General features: G+C 35.7%; 1 protein-coding gene across 4 annotated transcripts in view; it reads right to left on the bottom strand.

The window, feature by feature from the left end:
• The window catches only part of VTA1 (vesicle trafficking 1), a 39,545-nt gene that overhangs the window by 12,262 nt on the left and 13,035 nt on the right, over nt 1-14,248 (bottom strand). For all 4 annotated transcript variants that reach the window (XM_059467910.1, XM_059467911.1, XM_059467914.1 and 1 more), the window contains exons 2-5: nt 12,467-12,561; nt 9,370-9,497; nt 8,645-8,720; nt 5,171-5,282 (exon numbers count right to left, since the gene is read on the bottom strand). In XM_059467910.1, coding sequence (XP_059323893.1) covers nt 5,171-5,282; nt 8,645-8,720; nt 9,370-9,497; nt 12,467-12,561 — 411 coding nt within the window. The remainder of the gene's footprint in view (nt 1-5,170; nt 5,283-8,644; nt 8,721-9,369; nt 9,498-12,466; nt 12,562-14,248) is intronic.

Genomic DNA, 14,248 nt, shown 5'->3' with positions numbered 1-14,248 from the left:
AATTAAATGTCTGAAACTGGCGAAAAGAAGATGAGATTCAAGAGTAAAGGTTGCATATGCTATCTTTTAAATAACAATGTAATGATAGGAAACTATTGTTTGAATGCTGTATTTTTCACTGGTTTTGGTGTCAACTAAAGAAATACAAAACATTTCAGAAAAAATAATGAACAAAACCAGAGGCTTACTTTACATAAAATGAATGAAATAGTTACACACAACACTCACCAGGCCTTCTGAAGGTGAGGCTGCCAAACATTACTTGCAACAGTGTTACCAATTATGGCTACAATTTGCCCAAGCTGTAAATAAAGTTGGAGTTTCCAAGCTGAGTGTCTGCTGGAAGCTAGGATTTTGGGAAAGCTGCAGTAAAAACTACTAAGCAACTGCTGAGCAAGAGGCAGTGAGAGAAAACATGTTTTCACTGTGCTTACTATCTCAGCTATGAGAAATTACCTGTAAATTCATGCCCTTATTTAAACTGTAAATGCATTTATTCCTTTATTCTGCCCCTTGCAGCTTCCTGTTGCCCTAATCTGGTTCTTGAGGCACATTCTGATTTCCTTCTCTGTACTAGGATTACATATCCCATATCTGCAGCCCGTGGCCACATACTTGTGTCCCTTTTGCAGTGCCCCAGTTTTCTCTCCAAGCCATTCCCAGTTTCAGCTTCCAACTTCCTCACTGCACAGTTCAGGGTCTCTACTCGCTCCTGAAACAGTGCAATGCTGTGGCCAACACTGGCCACAGAGGACATGAACTCAAAGGGTTAAAGTCCAGCAATGTTAAAAACAACCAGAAAAAGTGTTAGAAGTACTAACCACTAGTAATAACAGTGCCTTCAAGAGGCAAATTCACAAATGAGCAATCCACTTTTTCATCAGGTTTATGTATCAAAAGATTAAGCTCAACTGTTTGATTTACTCATTATGCAACTAGATACTGTTAAAACTGTATTAAACATAAAAGTAGTTTTGTTTAAGTTAACTCTCCTAAGTCTTTAAAGTGCCCAAATATCATAAAAGCATTGTAACTATTCTTTCAGCAAAGTAAATATTTAAAATATTCTTCATCAAAACTAAAGTATTAGAAACATTTTAAGATACCCACTCTCCGTATTTGTGAATAGTTTTTAACAGTAGTGCCAGATAGAAGTATTTCAGGTTGCTATAAAAGAACATTTAAGTCAACAGAGGTTTTAAATTCTATGGTTAGAATGTCCAAAACATAACTGAAAAAAAGTATCTTTTCCAGGGAATGAAAAAGAATGCTACAAAATTAGAAAATTATTTCCTCATGCAGCAGTAATAACCTAGAATTCAAAGTTCCTTACAATTAAAAAAATTCCTTAAAAATGCTGAAACTAGGCTGTGAAACAGTGACACAATTGTTTTACATTTCATTTCAGCTCCAGGTGAGTTTTTTGTCTTGGAACCTCATCAGCTTTTGTGCTTGAATCCCAGCATAAAGAATTCATGAGCTCTTTAAATTTTCTGCAGAGCTACAGTATACCCAGACCACCTGTCTGTGTTTTTAAAAATTATTTATTTACTGAAGGCAAGATTTTGTGAAATCATCAGTGCAGCCCCACAACAGCCGTCCAAAGATACTTTTACATAAACAGAGGATTCTCAAGGTTTAATGGCATTCCCTTTTCTAGTGTAAGCAAGCATCAAGCATGACTTAATTTCAGCAGCTCAGTGCACTAAAATATAAAATTAGCAAATTTTTTTTAAGGAGTCTAAATTCCTCCAGTTCTCTGGACTCCTGTTTTTCATGAGTTCAGAGAATTATAATAAATATAAAATTTTTTCTTTGTCTCATTTTGCTGAGTTGTTTCTCTTTTGCTTGAGATGTTGCCAAAAGATTCACAATGTAAGGTTCTATTTGAACTGCTTTTAAAAAACAAACCAATCATGTATTTTTTTCCACAACATTGAGAAAAGAACTCAAAAATCCATCAACTTTTCCCACACTGCTCTTATTACAGTTTTCTGAAATTCTGAAATGGAAATGTAGCCTACATATTATATTGCAATAAAGGTGCTAAATTGAATGTATTTACTATGGCTATAGTATGGCTATTTAGGAACTTTTTTCTATTTCCATTTTTTTTTCTATTAGTGTAAAACCTTGCTGGATGACCTAGGGGTAATGCTAAGTAACCTTTATGTGTATTCTAGGACTTGTATTCCAACTGCATTAATAAATTAAGCATGTCTTTTAAGGTTTCCATGGTGGCATCCTGACAAAAGCATCCATAAATCCAACAGCAGAACTGCATAAAGCATGCCTATGTACTGTAAAAACATCTCCAAGAGTTACAGTATGGTTTTCAAGAATCACAAAAAAAACCCCCACTTTGGAAAAAAATGGTAATTTGTCAAGCTACAGAGACCTAGTTTCACTCTGTTTAAACAGACTTTTTCCACATGCGAGGGGAGGAAGAAAATGAGCAAGCAGAAAGGAATGGGGAAGGTCCAGTCATACACTCAAACAATACTGCTTTTCTTCTTATGATGCAAAAAGAGGAACTGAAACTCTTTTGTACTGATTCTTCTCATAAAAATTAATTTGCATAAAATTTTTGTCTTATGTGAGACATTATGGACACCTACATCATGGAGCTAAATATAAAAAAGAAACACTAATATGTATTTTTCATATAATTTCTTAGAAAATTAGGAATGGGAGAAATAATCTCTCTACATGAAATACAATTCACCAACAAAATAAACGAACAAAAACCGTATTGTCAAGTTACAGATCTTGCAGGCTCCCTGTCAAAAAGGGTGTTAAAATTTTGATTTGCTCAACATTTGTGTCCCTTTTAACATGCATGTAGACACAACCTAGTAATGAAAGCAAAAGTCTTCACCAATTCCCATTACCACCTGTAATGAACTGCAACATATACCAAGGATTTGAGGAAAGCCTAAATTCTGCTTTCCTTCCTACAACAGTTTCTTTTGTAGCCTTGAGCAAGTCAGTTACTTCTGTGCATTAATAAAAATTAATAAAGAGCCTATTTGTTACTCTATTGAGAAATAATTAGCTTCTACAAGTTGCACACATGGATTTTTAGCAAAAGTTTTGTAATGTTTACTTAGAAATTCTATTTTTGCACTTATTTAAAATTCATAGTTCACTTCACATACCACACTATGAGCCAGACCACTAAAAGAGCACTTATTTAAAGGTGAAAATATTTAACTGAACTATTCATTACATTTAATATAACAAGAGATTTTTCTCTCACATGTTGCATTCTCCAGTAAATCATTACTCTGCTGTAATTTGACAAAGATGAAGTGATGTTTGCAGTTGGAGTTGCATCGTAAGTATCTCTGGCTACAGATGCATGGACAGCTAAGGAAACTGCCTTGGAAAATATTGTATGTTGAAGAAGAAATGAGTTTGCTAATGCTTCACTTCAAATACAGCTGTGCCTACATTGGAGCACATTTCAGTGGGTAAGATACCCATGCCAGTGTTTAAGTCTGTAGGGTGCCTTTAGGTTAGGAAAACATAGTAACAAGAACAAACAAGTAGCTTGGATATAAAACTATCATACTCGGTATTTGTTCACAAATATTTGAATTTACTTATGTTGCAGTGTTCCTGGAGCACTAATATATAAATAGTATTTTATCCAGGAAATTGCAAATAAATTATATTTGGCACCCAGGCTCTTAGACACTATAAAGATAATAACAAACTGAAATAGATGTTTGGTACACATTCTCCTTAAAAAAAATCATGATCATATCCTTTTTTTTTTCTTTAATGTAACACTGTCTGGGACATATAAATGACAATGTGGAGATGCATCAAAATGTGAGATTATATGATGAAAAGATTGAGAACCAGAGAAGAAACTAGTTTTAATGTTTTGACATGTTTAAAACAAAGTACTAAGTAGAAAATTACAAGCTTACTCATAACTTATTAAAAGCAATATTTATATTACTTTATATTAATTTATATTTCATATGTGTGCACAAGTATTAGTACACTGGTCATCTATATTTATATACACAATCAGAAAACTTTATGTAGCCACCCCTATAAGGTGGCTCTACAGGTCAGATAGATACTCTACAAGGTAGATCTTTCCCTTTTGCACTGTAGATTTGTTTATTGACTCATTTAATTTGGAAAAATTTGTATTACTAAATCTAAGCTTAAGAGATAAATAAGCATCAATTTAATTGACAAGCCATAAAGTCTCAAGTGCCAGCTCAGAAGAAAATTACAAACTATTTGATGGTCTCAGTTGCTCCATTAGGTATGTGAAGAATGATATACAGAGGTTGTCATTGTGCAGAATTAGTCTGTTTTAATTTGCATAGTGAAAATATCCATTCCAATTCATCTTATCTCATAAAAGATCACCCTTTGAGATTTGTATTCAATCTGCATTGAGGAGAAAAGTAAAGAAACTGGTCACTACCAAAACCAATGAAACTGATCACTATCTAAAGCAAAACAACTTGTTCTGACACACATTCAGTTTGGTTAAGTGGATGTCCTTGGAAATCATCTCCTTAACTGTTAGATAAAGTGGGAACCTCAAGGAATCCTGTACAGGGAGCTCAGGTAGCCAGGAAGCAAGGAAAGGAGGATGAATGAGAAACAGGCAGAAATCCAACTCAGTAAGAGTAGACCATAAACCTGTTTTGAAACTGACATTTTTACACAGGGAGGAAGGAGTTGTCTCACAACTCCCATCTCACAACAGGTCTTTGCTTTGAAGTTGAATTCACTTGCCATCAGTCCACTTATAACTTCTACTTAACTTCTGAGAGGGGATAAACTGGCAAAGGGATCACAACTTTACAGAACAGATTTAAAAGAGGAACTGTGGTTAATGTTAAAGAAATGTATGGTTCTGGCCCAAAGCTGACAATACCTTCTTAGAGAGTAGCTGTATTCAAAATAATAATCTCCACAACAAGGAAAAGAATATTTTATTAAATAAGTCAATCACACAGTAAGGTCCAATAAAAATAACAGCAGGAGAAGCTGAAAAGAAGGCAGCTCATTGTGAATGGAACATCAAGCTGGGAAGCTGTGCTTCCTGAGGGGTGCTCCCTGAAGAACTGTGCATACCACCAGTTCACCTTAGCACAGCCTTCCTCTCTCTTAAAAAGAAAAGGGAAACACGTACCAAAACTCTCTCCCTCCATTCCAATGGGGCCAGGCTGAGGAGTCTCTCCATTCTTTAAGCAGTTGTGAATGTAGGCTGCTTTCCACCTGGCGTACTTCCTGTGCTGGGCGTTCTGGGGGAGGGAAAAGGCCAGCCATTTTAACCACTCACTTCTGCAAATCAATGCATTCAAAACAGAAATACAAACATCTTTTCCACTTTCTCTGCTGTCATTTGATACCCTTTTAAAGATAAACATGTAAAAATTATTAGGTGAATTACAAAAAATAATAAAAATAACAGCTTTAACAAGATCTCAGCATGAAAGGAAAATGTGGAGATCTTCAATTAGCGCAGCATATCAGGAAAAGGAAATAAATGATACCAAGAAAAACTAGTATGAAAGACATAGTACTGGGTAGTAATTACTAACATGAAATAATGAAGAAAGCTTCCTATCTCCATAAACTTTGATGATTATTTACTTTAGATTTAAATACTTGAAACTTTAAATGCTACCACTGAGTATCAGAAATATGGAATTTCTTCTAATTATATTATTTAAAAATTTAAAATTTAATGTAAAAGCATTAACACAAAAAGGCTGATGTAACTGCAGATTAATGTGATTTGTTTGCAATATTATCTGACATTAAGATTTTCCATTTTGTTTTTTAAAATATACTTCACTGTTCCTAAGTACAACTTTAAGCATGTCAAAACATGAAAGGAAGATTGGCCACTTTGTATCTCCTGGGCAGTTACAATAGTGTTTAATCCAGGAAGAGCTGTCAATTGATGCAAGAAATATTAAACTGATTATGCAAATCAACTGTTTTGCCAACAGTTGCATAGGAAACAACCAGTTCTGACAGTTATGAGGTAACATAAATCAAGGATCAAGGTGAATATAAACATTAGAAATGTGGAAGGATGAGTGGAATAATTTGCCCAAATGAACAATGCAGGCTGGGAAACCACAGTTCACACCAACCCCAAAAATTTAAAAATTAAATTTTTATTTTAAAAAATTAAAAATTAATTTGAAAATTAAATCCAAAGTTTCTAAGAAATCAATAAACTGAAATGCAATACTGTACTTCACAAAGCCTATTGCACTGTCATCTAGAACAGGGTAGAGAGACACAATACAAAAGGTATCTCCAGCAAGCTCCCTTGCTCATATTTAATACATTGTATCACCCAGGATGCTTACACAACCCAAGAGAAAGATCTGGTCTTCATTTTTGAAAACAAGATGTTCTCCAGAAAAAAGCCTATTCTGATGACGTATTTATTAAAATGCATTCACGCTACCTCCAAAAGGTAAATTGCAATTGGAAAACATGGCTTTCTGTTAAACTTTGTTTTAATAATCATTTCTGGTCAGTCAGTGTTACAGAATAATTCCTTCATTTTTAACAAACACTCTAGAAGCCACAAAATACAGAAAACACATACCCAGAGTATGCTACTTTTAGAAAAGATTATTATGCAATATTTAAGAGCCTGTACATCTCTCCCCTATTCTAATATGGTGATTATTTATTGACAAAGTGTGAAGATGCAGCTGTATCAGGTGTCCATCCCAGGTGCTGGCAACTCAGCACGGCAGGCGGGGTGTCTGTGAGGACAGGCCAGGGCTGCCCCACGCTGGACAAAACAGCCCCAGTGCCCCCACCTCGGGACACAGCCGAGGCCCTCGGCCATCTGGTGGTGCCCTTGGGAGAGCATATTGAAGGACAGCCCAAGCACCCCCAACCCTGGCACCAAGATGATGGATGGAGAGAGGAGAATGGAACCAAGTGTTTGATGTCTGTCCTGCATCCCGACTGCAAAGCTTATCGTTCCAGAACTGAGAAGTGAAATGCTGTTGGTTTGGTCTGTTTTTAACACGCACTGCTGTCCCCTTTCAGAAAGATGCCCTAGTGAATGAACGCTACTCCTGAGGTAAATGAAAAGAACGCTGCTATTGCAGAGCTTCCTACTGCTCTGATCTAAGCTGTGTCTTGTAAAACCAAATCTTCCAGAAAATCCTTCTGCCTAGTTCTAACATGGAGATACAGAACAACCACTCTTCATCTGTGACAGAATCCATTCCTATTACCCAATAATCAATCACTTCCCATTTAAAAACATACATATTATGCTCAACACCCATTTTCTGATTCTAGGTGTTGAATATCTGCTTTCTGTGCCTTATGCTATTGCTTTAAAAGCCTTTTAATAGTTGATAGTCCACATATGAAGGTGATTTCAACTATCCATTGAAAAGACAGGCCGGTGGTCTGAATACAGATGTCATGTTCTATAAGCAGGTGTCAGGCTGAATTTAACTCAGGCTGAAAAAAACTTCTGCAGAAGTCTAAGACAGTCAAGTCATACTTCTCCCATCATCCCTTTACATGAGAATGGATAAATAAACTGTTGAAATGTAATGATACTATACAGAGGAGCAAATATTTTCTATATTTCTTGTACACTCTCTTTTACCATCGGTATTCACCAATTAAACAAAATGAGAGAATTCTGCTTCTTTCCAATTACAAAGCATTTCTGTCCTTTCAGCATCAACAACAAAAAAACCCCAAGACACAACAGAAAATGTACCACTGCTAGCATTCTACACTGACATTTGTAACAATTTCTTCCATCTTCAAAGCAGGATTGCGTCAGGTACTCTGAGGAGTCAACTGATCAGTGCACTGTCCTGTGCACTGGATTCCTACAGACTAGGATGGGTTTTTTTCAGTCCAATTCAATGTGCAAATATGCATTCACTCTCTGGCTCTAGGAAATGTTATTACTGGATCTAGTAAAGGATGTCAGGGCACAGGGCAGACAGTTTTAAGAGAACACATCCAAAAGGAAACTTATGTGTGCCTCTCAATAAGATGAGTATTTTGATAGTCTCAGGCTACGGAAGATGGAGAATCTCACAAGAACTCTTCACCAAGCATTTCTCTTGGGTAAGACCTATCTTTAGTATCTACACCTACATCCTATAGTATTCCAGAAGTGCATCCCTATTAAGACTATGCCTTACCGTCTTTCCAATATTTACAAATGAAAGTAGCCACAACAACTGCATTTTAAACTGAGCAAGTACAACTACACTTTAGGCACACTTACCAGATTGGGGATTTACGTACAGGATGCAAAGCCTGTGAATTTCAAACAGGACATGGAAAAAAGTAAAGGTGGACAAAGCTAGGAGCCTTGCATCATTTTTCCCCCATAAGCATTGTCACTTGCTCAATGTAAAAAGCAGACTTTGAGTTTCTAATTGATACTTGTCATGAAGCATCTTCTAACAGATGTCTAGTATTTCTATGTAAATCTACAATTTATTTGAAATACTTTGCATGATTCATTATGGCTTTCTAACAAGTATTTGGCTGCATTGTTATTTGAAATTCATATTCACGACATATAAAAGCAATGTCTGTGCTTGGAAAAGCAATCAGATAATACACTCATACGCCTGACACTTACCTCTTCAGAGAGCTCCCCAAATACTGTTAGAACATCTATCAGGAGACTTGCAGTATAAAAGGACTTTATCATGTTTCTGCAAAAAAGAAAGCATTTTGCTAACTTGGCAATGTCACTCTCTCAGAATCACATTTTACACATTGTAATCTTAGATCATACTGGCTTATTTCAAGCCAAACATTGGTTTTTTTCTCTTTTAATCTGATGTTACAGAAGCTGCTTCACAGCATTTAAATCTACCAATACTGATTAGTCTCCTAACTACTATGCAGAAAATATTCAGCATTTTTAAAAACTGGTTACGTGTTCTGAACTTAGTTTCTTGCTTGGAATTTGTAGGACACCAGAAATCCTGTATTAGCTTAGAAAAATACATGAACATGCCGTAGTAATTGCTGTAAACCAAAACACATAATGGATCATCACAACTATTCTACTATCACTGGTCAATAGAAACTATAACATGCTTGATAAAATAAAGCACAATATTAGCCTGTGGTTTTAGAAGGCATGCCAGTGGGTAAGCAACTCTTTAAGGAGCATAAGGAGGAGGATACCAGTTAATGTGTGACGCTAGAGAGCTATAAATAGTAACAAAGTGAGTTTTCCAGAAGAGAAAAGAATGTACTAAATCTCAATTCTTGCTTCCACTCAAATTAAAGAGTCTGGATATTCACATTCCCTGACCAGTATCTTCAGATAAGAAAAAAAAGATTTTCACCTACTTATGAAATTGCCCAGCTCTGTCTTCATTGTCTGCATACAAAAACATTTTCAAGGCATAATTCTCCACATGAGCAGAGCCAACAATTTCCTGAGTAATTGCTTCATTATCACCAAATTGCTTTTTCATCTGAAAAATGTTGGAAAAATACATTAATTACTTTATTAGACTGTAGCAATTCTGCAAACACAAAAAGAACCTGCCGATTTACACAAGGTCAAGTATAATTTAAAAAGAAACAACTTACACTTTGTTTTACAAATCTGCAGCTTCTAACATAACAAATGCTAAAAGCAGCATGTGAAAGAGAACGCACACTCTTGGGGAGAGAGAAATATTATGAATAAGTAGCTCTGAATCTTCAGTCACAAAATGCTTAGAAAAACCATCAACACCCCAACATCTTCTCCACCAAGGTTAAAAATAAACACAGCTACAATGCTGTGAAGGAACAGCAACAGATATTTTTCCCCTCAGCATCTTAAAAACCCAGCACTGAAGCTTGTGTCAAGATTCAACACAGTTCAACTGGTAAAGTAATGCATGCTTTAAAAAGGTGCTGTAGATCAGAGTCGTCACGTATCTCTCCTCTTGTGAGGTTATTTCACTGCAGTTCATTACATCTTTCAAAGTGTCTGAGCCCTACCTTGACCTGCCTGGTGACCTATGGATTTACTGGAATTTTCAGTGTAAGCACCGTATTTCAATTGAAAGAACTCTTTTCAAAGATGTTAGAGTACCAGAATCCTCAGGTTTCCTAATAAAAATCAGTAAAGCAAACAACCCTCTAACAGTTACAACAGGTGGATTTACAGCTTCTGAATAGGCTTACTGTTTGCACATAAGGAAATCTCAGGTTATCCTTAGAGAACAAAAACAGGAACACTGCATGATACTAACCTGCAGCCTTTATTTTGCCAAAAGATTTAAAAACAATCTCTGAATGGAAGTTATTTTTCACTGTGCGTGCGAAGAAAATTTTAATCATGCAGGCAGTATTTCCATATTTTTTAGATTGCTGCCAACTTTTCTAAGACATAGAATGTTGCCAGAAATGTTACTTCATTTCAGTAGTTAAATATAAGCTTTCCAAATAGAATTTTAAATTTAAATGCTTTACTCAAACTACTCTATGTACTTTTCAAACAGTATTTGTTTTACAAAGTGTAATTTTCTTGTAAAAGTACCAAAATTCATGTGTTCAAATGAAACATTCAAGACACTGAAGCTAACTCAGGAAAAACCTGTTTGTATACACATATATTTCCCTAACCTATCTGTATACCTCACCCTCAGAAAAGAACTGATTACTATACTTGATCTGATGCTCAATTACTTCAAACACACAACTGACACTTACATACACTTCTAAAAGTACTAAAGTTAACCAAGCTGTTTACTTCTGAAATTATGCTTCACACAATATAGCAGTACTGGTGTTTTAAACATCGATACAAAATTTCAACCTAAAACTCAATGCATTTAGGCTTAATCTTAAAAAAAATTAAACCGCACCCCTCTGCGCCCCCTGGTGGTTATGGGCAGACTCAAAACAGCAGTTCCTAAATTACAGCAGGAGCTTTCCCACAAGCCCCAATTTCCTACCCCCAAAACTACTCTATTAGACTTGACCAGGAGTGCTCTCTCCATCCTTCACCCACCTGGATACACAGAAGAATATTCAATACCTTTGCATAAGTTGTCACCCAGACAATCTTACCAGTAACCAAAAGCTGAAACTATAGATTTTTTGATGCTTTTTCACTCTTTTCAATTTTGAAACAGAAGGGGTAACTGAATGCTGCAGATAAACTGCTGCAGTACCACAAGTAACCCAGGAAATCCCAACATTTCTTAGGAAATGAACAGCAAAATCCTTTTGAGTGTTAATCTCACTTCTGCTATCTCTTTCTCCCTTTGATCACAAACCCCAGTCCTATCAAAGATGCCAAAATCTGATTAAATAACACACCAAGAAATCACTGTACACTGAATTTTCCATTGCAAAAAATCAGTGATAAAAAAGCAAAAAGTACAAGTTATGAAAAAAAAGACAAATGGCTCATGTTTCAATTTTTTTCTGAAAAATCACAGAATGGTTTGAATTGGAAAGGACCTGAAGGGTCATCTAGTTCCAACTCCCCTGCTGTGAGCAGGGATGCCATTCAATAGAAGAGGTTCCTCAGGACTTATCCAACCTGGCCTTGAATACTTCAGTGGGCAAGCGATCTTTCATAAGTGAAGGCTGTTCCTTCAATCTAGTTCCACACAATCTCTTCAGGCACTGCTGGACTTTGGATGGAATCACCAGTACTGAACAAAAAAAGAACTGCTGCTTCATTTTTCAACACCACTTTTTGCTTCCAAATGAGCACTTAGAATCAACAAACTTCTTCCTTTGAGAACACTGAAAACTACAGGGTATGAACATAAACAACTCCGGGAACTTAAACTGACCATTTGTACCACAACTTTACCTTTCTTAAACTCTCTTCTACTTAAGGCTTTCAATTAGTATCAGGTCCACTTAGAAGAGCATGGCATAGCTATCCCTTACTCACACAGAATAGACTTGTGTTTACAAGATTTTAAAAAATAAAATCTCCTATCTCTAACATAGGATACAATCAGAAGTATCGTTATCTTTTAAACAGTATTTTTAAAAACTCCCTGGATACAACAGTTCAGGTTAGAGATTTCAAAAGCATCCCAGGACTAGGCTATAAACTCCTACAGCAGTGAAAATAACTGTACAGACTTCAAGGAATCAAAGGTAAATGAATTTTAAAAAGTCTTCTAGAACACCTGCATTGACTTCCTAATGAATTAAGATTTGTCATGAGAACATGTATAAATAAATCATTTTAATTTATGCTGTCTACACAAAATCTTATGGCAAAATTCCAATTACGTTAGTGCATGCATACGCACATAGAGCTTTATCTCCTTCCAATCCTTCTGCAATTTATTACACACAACTGAAGTTCATGCAGTATGCTTGCATGCAGAATAGCTGCAGAGACAGTATTTCCAGAAATTTGAATAAAAATTAATTAATATTATGATAATTTTTGAGGAAAGCAATAAATTCTACTTACAGCTTCCAACTGATCCATAAGTTTGGATAAAAATTTACGGCATTCTGGCGTTTTACTGTCAATCTTCATCCCGGTCTGCATTGCATACAAACGACCTTGAAATGATACAAAAACACACAAAAAACACTGCAAGTCATTATCTGAAGCAGAACTCTTAAGCCAACAATGCAATGCCCCCCAATATACATGAAGGTCAAACTCATCATTTAACCATATACAGACTCCAGAAGGAGTGAGCAGTGACAGCAAAATGTAAGGTTAGGCCTTGCAGAGATACTAGGAGATAGTTTGGGGAGATTTACACTTTATTTTCCCCCAATGAATATTCCTACTCATTTTAAACTGATGTTTGTACCACTGTTATGCAATATCAAGTGCTTTTACAAACTACCACAACCTCACTTGCAACTCACCCAAACAGGAACTTTAAAGTGATTTGAGAGAGTGTACGGATATAAATGGAACTTCATGTAGCAGGAGCCAATTATCCTTAAAAGCCTTGAGCAAATGGTACTAAGTACCTACTAACTCCATGTATATGCATACATAGCATCAAACACTGATCTTTACACAAACCTGATCCTTACATCAGGCAGGACAGACTTTATCAATCTTCCCCTCCAAATAGAGTTGCCAGGTTTTAGTAAGATCTTGAAGATGAATGATTAATATCTTCTGATTAATAATTATCTTTTTACTACCAAAAACCTGTAAGTTTTAGATTTGCACATGGCAGAACTTTATAGGCTTCATAAAACTGTGAGCTAACACGAGTAAGCATTATTTGCTACGATTAACACACATGGAGAAGGGAAAATAGCCAGAAACATTCAGTAATCAAATGCAGAACATTTCCCGCAAAAAAAAAATATTCCTCTCTCACTTCTGACTCTCAAGGGAGTCCTACAAAACACTTTCAAATGCAGAGTTTAAGAATCAAAAGCTGTAACTCCACCAAATATTGTCATGAGGTAGTTATTATGGAATACCCCATGTCCCTCTTGCAAGCAATCCTAACTTGTCTCACAGCTTTAGCATCTTGCTCCTCCCAAGCACCTCTTCATACACTAGAGAGAATCTTTTCCCTTCAAATTACCTCAGTAAACATGAATATAACAAAATTGCTATCACATTGCACTTATCCTGATGTTTGCCGCAGAAGAAAACATTTTATACTCACAAGCTTGTCTGCCTTTTCCACCTATTAGCAATTTGTCTGATAAAATTCAATATCTTTCTACAAAACTTAGATTCTGCTAGTGAGTGCCATAATTTAACTAAGTTTTCTTGGATTTTTAAAGTAGTATTTCCTATTTTATATACAACTGAGTGTTCAAACCAGACTAAGCATACATTCCTAATTTGGGACTGCAAAGCTCACTTATTTTTCAATGATAAAGCTGTTGGGTTGCCTATTCATTTAAAGACACTACCCCTGAATAATAAAATACTTGTGCTCTCCAGTGCCTCTCTGTTTTTACTATTACAATGTATAGAACGATCTAGCATCTTCGTATTCAAGTTTTCAGTAAAGAACAACCAAGTGAAAGTCTTGAACAAAACTAAAGAAATTACTAAAAACTTAAGAACAACTACAATACTTAAATATAACAAATGGAAGAATTTCTATGTGGGTTTCATCAAGTGGCAACATTACTATTAAGCTAATTACTGATAAGGGTACTCTTAAATCCGCCTTATTTATCTTCAGGATGCTGACATGTTAATGTTAAACATTACAAAAATAGCACATGTAAGGCTGAAATTAGATTTCAAAGACAG

Source organism: Ammospiza nelsoni, chromosome 3 (genome assembly GCF_027579445.1).
Source record: "Ammospiza nelsoni isolate bAmmNel1 chromosome 3, bAmmNel1.pri, whole genome shotgun sequence".
Taxonomy (NCBI): domain Eukaryota; kingdom Metazoa; phylum Chordata; class Aves; order Passeriformes; family Passerellidae; genus Ammospiza; species Ammospiza nelsoni.
Note: the sequence above shows the minus strand (reverse complement) of the source record. Positions and strands in the feature narration are given on the sequence as shown.